This window comes from Etheostoma cragini, chromosome 14, assembly GCF_013103735.1.
Source record: "Etheostoma cragini isolate CJK2018 chromosome 14, CSU_Ecrag_1.0, whole genome shotgun sequence".
Classification (NCBI taxonomy): domain Eukaryota; kingdom Metazoa; phylum Chordata; class Actinopteri; order Perciformes; family Percidae; genus Etheostoma; species Etheostoma cragini.
The window spans coordinates 5,677,902-5,687,691 of NC_048420.1; the positions used below are offsets into that span (position 1 = coordinate 5,677,902).

Consider the following 9,790-nt stretch of genomic DNA (forward strand, 5'->3'; position numbering starts at 1 on the left):
GTGTACATCTCAACTTAAACATAATGTATTTATCATGTCCAGAGATGAATTCCATCTGGTTGGAACGTGTTGCATAAGCTACTCCTTTTTATGTACACGTTCATCTGTTGTTGCTCTAACTCTGCAGCACTTGCCCCACAACTTTTCTGCACTTACCAAGGACATGGTCAAACGCACTGTTAAGTAGAGACACTGTGACAGAACGCTGGAGACCGTGCGCAAAGCAGGGGACATGATCAGAAGGCAGAAGGCTCGAAGCAGCGATCAGATTTCGTATCTATTCGTACTATCTGTCCTAACTGCGGGGACTTTATTTGACACATTCCACTGCTGTGCAACTTTAATAAAGTGTCCCGCGCATGTTTTAGCATAATGTCTCTCCTCTGTTTTCATTACAGTCAGAGCATGTGAATGCAGCGCCCACTTTTCATCAATATAAGGCACTGTAACTCTGAGATAATTCTGGTTTCCCAGTGAGTCCAGTATAGTCCCCAGTGAGTCCAGTAGTCCCCAGTGAGTCCAGTAGTCTCTAGTTAGAGCAACAGCGAGTTCAAGTTGTTGCGTTGTTGCTTTTGCAATCCTCTTCTTTTCATACAACTTGTGTATTCTTGTGATGTTGCGTGTTGAGGGAATCTCATACCTGCCGTCGTCGTTGTTATTCTCAGACCGATGTCCTCCACAACCCTACTTGGCCTGCAGTCTGTAGCTATCCATGTCGCTATGGCATTTGTTAGCGTCTCTTGCCTTTGTTTACCTCTACTTACCCACACGCTGCATCTAACGTAGTCTGCCGAAGCCTCGCACCACTGTGTGTTTCGTTGAATGATTCGCTGGTATCAACTGTCAAGGTGATATTTCAGACTGGAAGTACTCCGGTGATAAGAAAATTCAACTTTGCAGTATTTGCAAAGCCTGTGAGCAACAAACTTTTACAATAATAAAGAAATAATGAAAACTGTGTTTACGCGCGATAAACATTTTTTAGGCGTTAATTAATTTGTCAACGCGTTTAACACAATAACTTGCCCAGCCCTAATGTTTTTAAATCCATAAATTTGTTGTTTGTAGTCCAGTTATAATCCAGTTATTTTTTGTTATTTATGAGTTCTCACTGAAGTAATATGTTAAGAATGTGTTTTATTGTCACAACAGAACAGAGGAACATCAAAATATATTAAAGTTCTGATGAATAAAATGTATAAAAATACAAACTTAAGATATGAAACTTAAAGTCCTTTGAACAGTAGCACAACAACAGTGTTTCCAACAGGGACGTTGTTGATCGCTCTCTGGTGGACAAACTATGCAACACCAATTCTAGTAACATGGTTGACCGTCCGTTTTTTTTATTTTTTTTAAATTCATTTAACAGAATCATTTATTTGTCAATATACAATATTTTATATTTTTTCTTTATTTGGGCATTATAATTGCCGATTCTGATAGTTCGGGAAATGCCTAATATTGGCCCATAACAACGTCGATATATCTCTCTCATACTGTATATATAGACATAGCTCTAATCACAGTCATTAAATGCTTCAGTTGAGTGTCTGACACAGTCCTTCTCACATTGTCTGAGGGGCTCAGACAATTGAAATGTCAAGCCTACACTTTCACAGAGAACACAGTAAGGGATTAATTCCTGCGTATGTGTATGATGAATATATTTTGTCCTGCTGGCTGGGTAGAGAGCTGGCTGGTGCATTTATTCTCAGGATTCTGCCTGGCAGGTGTACAGGCTTAATACATGACCTTGGGAAAGGAGCTGCAAAGGGATGGGAGGGCGGCAGCCTTCCAATTACAATATGAATTTGATGGATTGCAGTCAATGGATTACATATACAGCAGCCTGCATTGCTGTAGAACAGCTTTTGAGTATGCAACTTTGTTTATAGACTTGACAACGGTTAAATATCGGCTTGAATCACATGCATGGTACAGACTAGAGGACTCCAGACAGATCTTATTTGCACGCAGGAATGCATTGGAGGGTGAATCTAATTAAGATGCGATTTACCTTACGTTAGGTTGACAGGCGTAAATCTTTAAGAAGCGTTTAAAAATTTTTGAAACGCTCATTTGCCTTCCTTCCATGTGTGAGATTAATTAAAATCTAGCTCTGCTTAGTTTAGCATAAAGACTGCAAGCAGTGCAAAACAGCTAGGTTTCTCCTGTCCAACGGGGGAAAAATATACCTACCAACACCTCTAAAGCTGACTTATTTAAGATGCATTTTTTTACACCGTCACTTCACCTGACTGTTGTAGTTACAGAGTGTAACACCATAAAAAATGTAACACAATTTCAATTGTTCATGTAAGGTTTGAACAAAAGACATACACTGGCGTAAAGGGGCTGTAAACAACAATAAGGGTCTGGGCAGGGATTGCCTACACATGGCTATCAGTAGCATTTTAAGTTAGCATTTGCTCTAAAATGCATGCGCAGCCGGCCCAACTACCAAAAGAATAGAGAAGAAAAGTTTGTGAAACACACACAGGGAGTATAAATTCATTCTCTGCTCAGAACACAATAACTCCACTATATCTTGAGGTCCTGTTTTGCTGATATATTAATACTTGGTATGTTGTATACAGCCCTTTAGATTAAACAGCTTTCAAAAATTTTTTGCCATATAAAGATGGGAGGTAGGTTTTTTGTTTCCCTCCCCCCTTTTTCGAGGCTTTATGCTATGCTTGGCTGAATGCATCCTGTTTTCAGTTTGAACCAAAACCTTCATTCACTAATTGTCCGGCAGCAAAAACAAGCTGCGAACATAACTTAACAACAACTATTAAAATATGATCACCTTTATGTTGATCTTTTTTGTTAAACTGTTCCCGTCTACACATCTAGGACATGAGGCAACATTTTCATTTTTTTGGAGTCATGTCATGGCACTGATGGTTTCTGATTCGACATGGACTCGCCCACTGATGACTCGGACTTGGACTTGGACTCGAAGAGTTACGCAATCAAACTCGGAAGTTGGATGAAATTTCTGACTACTGGAGTACTCGAGTCCTGGATTGTTCCTCGAGTGTGACTCGAGTCTCTATTCTCGGGACTTGTTACTTGACTGTGACTCAACTTGGACTCTCCTTTGTGGACTTTGATTGGGACTGCGAGACACGGGGCATTTGAGACTTGACATGGACTCACAGTTGGTGACTCAAATACAACAATGGTTTCTGGCCACCTGATGAGTCCTATTTTCACTCTCCTATTACCTCTATTTTGGTCTACACCAACTCCTGGGAGTAATAGCTGTCTCTTTAGCAGCTAAATGCTCCTCTAAGTTCACCAGCTCGATGCTAACTGTGTTTGTACTGTTTGGTGCTCGGCATGCAGTGTGCAGTGTTTTGTTGTTGCCTTTACCCAGAAATAAACTGCCTGATACATCGGAAGAAAGCAAATAAGTGTATTTCACAAAATACTGAATTACTCAAGTGGTGTTTAGCTGAAGAGAATTTCAATTATATCTTTTCATACTGGATATTTACTTGTGCTGAATCATTCAAGGTCAGTTTCCTTGACATCAGGCCGAATAATTCCAAGAATGAGCTAAAATTAATGACTAGATTAGACTGTTATGTTACTCTATTAAAGCATGTAGAATAATCAGTTTAACTGAAGCTTACCACCAGCTGGACTTTGCTCTCTCTTTTCTTTCCTCACCTGACAAATATGCACCTGCAGGATTCAACTCCTAAAAATAGACTAATGAGAGCAAGGCCTGCTATTGTTATCATTTCCATTGCAATCTATTAATATTTTTGACTCTTCAGGATTTGTCTCCATCCAATGTCGTAAAGGAAAATAGTGTTCTCTACTGGTGTTCTTCTCACTGGCCCTTATTTATCAACCTACCGTAGAAACCAGTGCAGATATAAGCGCAGAATCCTCACGTGGGATTCATGAAATGTTCGTATCACACCAATCAGAGCGTAAGAATGGTCGTACGATGAAAAATGCAGCGGCTGAAAACGATCGGAAGTTAAATATCACGCCTAATTTACTTTCGGTTCTGAGGCCTCGGCCCTACCATTTACCACATGGCCAGACGTAATCCGGCTTTTCAGAGGCGGAGATTGACACCCTGACATCTCAAGTTCATTTGCAGTAACGTGTGTCTTATTGAAGGCTGTTGAAAGAATGCGGATTAGAAAAGGGATCACTGATGCGGTCAACATTGTTGCCGTAGTAAATCGGACACCAACTGAAGTTTGTTTAATTTATACATCCTTGACATATGCATCTAATAGTTCAAACCAGACGTGATATTTTATCGCAGCCTACGCTCACGTTAAAATTGATAAATGCCGGGCTTTGCGTAGGAATCGGCGTAAACGGTTTGCACGTTTCATAAATGAAGGCCACTATGTTTCTGGATAAATCAATCAAAATTACGTCATCAAATAGCTCACGTTACTGTTTTGTGTGAACAGTTAGCTTCATTTCATATTGTATGTAGTGTTTTTCTTTTTTTACGGGGTACAAATCTTCCACCAAAACAAGTTTCTTCCCAAGACTATTTTGATGAGCACCATCGCTTCATCCAGAGCTTAGCGCCGCCCAAGATGATTGTGATTGGTTGAAAGTGCTTATATTATTCTTGTTGGTTTTTTTAATTATATCTTTTTTGTGCACATAATAGATTTACAAAGTGAAAAAGCCAGAAGTCTGCAACAGAAAACACTTCTCCAAACAGCTCTACTGTAGTAACACACGCTATAAAGCTCACCTATCTGCTAGCATGGCACGCCCTCATACTTCGCTTCTGACTGGCTAGTAGTCCTTACCTAGGTACTGAGCATGTGCAACTCCCAACAAAGATGGGACGGAAGTGTGATGTCTCACTTCGTAGCTAAAACCAAGAGCTCAAGACACAGGGTGAAAAGAGGAGCTGCAGCAATGTCCAGTACAACACAAATATGGTGTTTTTTGAAAAATGTAACCATATAATGCTCTTTTGACATAAATTCAATTAAGAACTTGAATGTGTGCACTTTAAAGAAACGCAAACAACCAGAGTGTTCCCCCCCCATCCTTGAATGTATCTGTGGTTTAACCAGACCTTTTACATGCCTAAAACTAAGCCTTAATATAACCTGAAACTGAGCCTGAAATTATATGTGGGACCCAAATGTCCTCACACTCCAAAATGTCCTTACAAGGATAGTGGGCTGCACGGTCAGGAATTGATCCTAACAAGTACATCTAAATCAGACATACACACACCCACACACACACACACACACTCACACACACACACAGCGCTCCAGTCATGACAAGCTAAAAATAGCCATTATTACTGTGAATCAGTATTGCCAGTAAAACAGCTTTCTGCTTTGCCAGAGATCCAGATTTTACAATTGGGTAGGTTCAGAAATACTGTGTCACAACCTATAATTACAAAAGAGGACACGACGCGAGATATCTTTTATAATAGAAACCATCTGCAAGTTATTGTATTCAGGAATTAATGGATGTAGAAAAGCACCGAGCCTGAAGCAAAGTGCTGTTTTTATTCCTGTTTACCTCGTCGGTTGCATATTTTGTTGCTGGTTATCTACAGCGTTGTATTTATTTAAGAAACAAACCTTTGACAAAAGGACCTTTTTAGAAGTGAAAATTATAAAATGTAAATGTTATGGCCACAAATGAGCATAGTTGTCTCTGAAGGAAGGAATTTTAAGACATACGCTGTTCTATTGTGGTCTATGGTAGCCTGGCCCTAATAGGCTCTCCTACGTTACATTTGTACAGAGACTGAAGGAAAATTAAAAAATTGTACAGAAGTACATACCAGAGCAGAGCAAAGCTAGATGTATGGTGCACTGCAAAAGCATTCAGCTTTAAGTCTGCTCTGTCCCCTTCTCAAGTCTTAAATCCCTCATTAAAGGACAAGAGGAAAAATCTTCCTCCAATGGACTTCTCTAAGTATAACAAATGGCAAATATTTCAAGACAGCATAGAACAAATTAAGATCAATATGTATCAAGAAAATGACACTAGGTTTGAAAATGGACATCGATTTACTTTCAAAAGAAGTTGAAACGTCTTGCCACCATTTGGTTTTTGAATCAGAAGCAAGATTTTCTGCAGAGATCGTCAGGCAGTCTTTAACCCAAAGACTCCTTAAATCTCTGAGACAAGGTAAAGCCTTTAAATCCCCACACGCCACGCTCTTTCTCTGGTGCATACCTGATGAAAGCTGGGACAATGGTAGGAACACACCAATATATCAACTAACTATGCACAGTTAATTGTTAAAACAACAACCTACTTGGTTATTTTCATGCTAGGGCTTTTACTCCCAATAAAAATATAAGATTGGGGTCCATTCCAAGCGAAATCCATTGCACCTCTGTCTCCAGATCTGCAGATTGCTTTAAGAAAAGGCTGTGTCATGTCACTGATTGAAGGTCTTTTCAGAAAATAGGTCAGAAATACAGAAACAAATCTGGTAGACGACTATAATCTAAAGAAGATTGTAGAGCATGTTCATATTCCACATCCGCGTGATGAAGTTCCAGGAAAGGCACAGAATAAGAGCACTTCTTGCACTACAGTACCATGTACTTTACCACAAAAACGATTGTGTGTGTCCCACTCAGTTCCATTTGGACACGGACCACTGTGGATGTAAAGCTAACTGTACAGACTGATAGTCAAGGTCAAGCTCTTATCATCCTTTGTCAATATTTAAGACCAAGGATGACTTTGATTAAATCAACTGTTGGCCAGTCAGTTTTATTAGTGTTGGATAAGTTTTTAATTTAATTTTTATTTGAGTCAAAATACAGTAGCAGGATGTATTACTAGAAGTAGTAGTAGGAGGAGTATATTTGATTGTACGTTTCTGCTTTCAAATTTTCTTTCACCACCCTAGAAATATCTCTGAAAAAAAACAACAGCTGTAGATTTTATCTGGTCAGATTTAAATGTATTTAAACTGCTGTATTTTAAAGTGTTATACACAGTGTCTGATACATATCCTTGAATTTGTCCTTCTTTATTACATGTAGGCTACGTAACTGAACACATGGATGGATTACTGTTTGGGCCCCTGGGACTTTGCCCAGGGGCCCAAGTGGTCAGGGGGTCCTGTACAATCCAAAATGAGCACACAGAGACCAAAGAAAAATAAAAGAGACACAAAATGTCTATCAAGAGAAAGAAATACAAACAAAATGACCACAAAATGACGGCAAAATTACACATCACTACAAAGATGCAAAACAACTACAAATGTCAGACACAATAAAGACCACAAAATGAATACAAATATATCGAAAAATGACCCCAAAGCAACGCAAAATGACTACAAAAAGATGTGCATCACGACTACAAAGAGACATGACCACAAAGAGATAGAAAAAGCTTTACAAAGAGACACAAAACCCCAAAATGACCACAAAGCAAAGCTGAATTATTACAAAGAGAAAATTTTTTAATTTGATTGAATATCAGTTCTGGCCCGTAAACACCTTTAACCCTCGTGTTGTCTTCCCGTCAATTTTACAAATCAACAATTTTGTTGCGACTTTTTATCAATGTTTTTCTTACATTTTTGTCCTTTGTTGAATGCTCGTCACTTTTTTGACGTTTAACACTACGTAACACTAACTTATCAACTCTAGTTAAAAGTTATTTTTGGAATTTATGGTCAATAAACCTCATTTATAGAAAATTATACCTCATGTTTGAGTTAGAAAAGCAGAAATAAGGAATTATTTAGACAAGAATTAAAGGAAAGAATGTTGATGGATAATTACAGACTGGAATATGTCAACTTTTACTCAATACTAATTCAAAAGCACTTCAATTTTCTTTTTCAGATGCTATAAAATGTAATAAGACCCCCCAAAATTAACCATCAAAATCACCCCAAAGAGCGTTGTGTGGAATTGATAATGTTATTTTGGGTAGTTAAAAAGAACATTGATATAGAAAAACAGGTCATTTCAACCCGAGGACAACATGAGGGTTAAAAAATCTTAAGTCTTAATACATGGTTTTAAAAAATTCGCATTTTGCAGAATTTATGTATCAGTCCATGGGTTCAGCAAATGTGCAATTACAGAGAAGAAATATAGCAAATAGGGAGCTTATCTGCAGACGAGGATGAGGATAATGTTGTCTGACTGGTAAAGTCCATGTGATGCCTAAAAATATAATGTTGGAGCGTGTGTGTGGTGTAAACTCCACTTCCCCTTACAATACCTGCATTGCCTTGTGTTGTCGCTATCAACCGGTGGGGCACTCGAGGCGAGACCTTTAACCCTGCTCGGACCTGGTAGAACCTGGCGGAGAGGACACAAACATACCAGTCACACTTAAATCTGCACTAAATAAATATACATACTGATGTCTCCAAATGGCCTGGGCATATCAAGAAAATAAATGATGTGAATAGAAAAAAGGTACATGATGGTGTTCACCATCAGGGGTAGATGCACCAACAGTAAAGGTGCACCCTATCCCACCCCATCCATGTTAGCAGATGGGACATGGACTAAACTGGAAAAATCATATCCAGTATTTTTTTTTTTTTTACCAGAGATGGTTTCTGTCATTTCAGGTAGTTCTAGTCATGCTGGTGTTTTTTTATGCATTATTTTTATAAGTTTGGTTTTATTAGTAATGTCCGTTACCTTCCGCTTTCTCTGTATTGGCGTTCTAACCTCCGGTGGATTTCTGAGGACTATGCTTACCTGCTCCTCAGATCTCTGCAGGGTAAATCCATTCAGCTAGCTAGAATATCTGTCCAATCTGAGTTTTCTGTCAAACAACTAAAACAACTTTTGAACATTCACATGTTCCACCAAAACAGGTTCCTAGCTGAAGCTGTTTTGCAGAAGAAGCATTACTCTGCTAAGCGCCACCCAAGACGACTGGGATTGGTTTAAGGAAATGCCGATATACCAGAGCAGGTTTTTCTCCCATCCCAGATATTGTCGTAGATTTTGGATATTGTAATATGGAACACGTGGTGTTTTTTCCTGGTTTTAAAGGCTGCATCACAGTAAAGTGATGTCCTTTTCTGAACTCACCAGACTGTTGTAACGGTTCTATTATTTGCCTTTACCCACTCAGTCATTATATCCACGTTACTGATGATTATTTATCAAAAATCTCATTGTGTGAATATTTTGTGAAAGCACCGATAGTCAACACTACAATATCGTTGCAGTATCAATACCAAGTTATTTGGTCAAAAATATGTTGATATTTGATTTTCTCAATATTGCATCGCTTACAGCACCTTTAAGCTTCACAAGTTCTCTATGGCATGGATGAGAAGTTAACAATGTAATGTAAATGTAAATGGACTGTACATTACATTTTGCTTTTCTAGTCTTTAACGACTAATCACACCGATTTTACACAGTACAGGAACCATCCACCATTCACACACATTCATACTCTGTGGCCGAGGCTGCCGTCCAAGGTGCCACCTGCTCATCAGGTTCAGTGTCTTGCTCAAGGACACTTTGACATGGGAGGTTGACTGAACCACCAGCCTTCCGATTGGCAGACAACCGCTGTACCACTGAGCCACAGTCGCCCCCATGCCATGTTTGACAAAATATAAATCCATGAATTGTACAAATGTAGCTAAATAATTAAAGGATTACAGCACTTGGTTATTAATAATGAAAAAGACATAATGTACATCTATTCAAAGGCTGTAAAGTATACTGCAGAGGTCACTAATAGGCGGACCGTGGTCCGGATCCGGACCCAGCAGCCGTACTGTCCGGACCCGGATCAAAACCAA

At 39.0% G+C, this 9,790-nt stretch overlaps 1 protein-coding gene across 1 annotated transcript in view; it reads right to left on the bottom strand.

Annotated features, from left to right (window-relative positions):
* The window catches only part of fam135b (family with sequence similarity 135 member B), a 59,614-nt gene that overhangs the window by 31,392 nt on the left and 18,432 nt on the right, over positions 1 to 9,790 (bottom strand). The window contains exon 3 of the mRNA XM_034891404.1: positions 8,233 to 8,312. Coding sequence (XP_034747295.1) covers positions 8,233 to 8,312 — 80 coding nt within the window. The remainder of the gene's footprint in view (positions 1 to 8,232; positions 8,313 to 9,790) is intronic.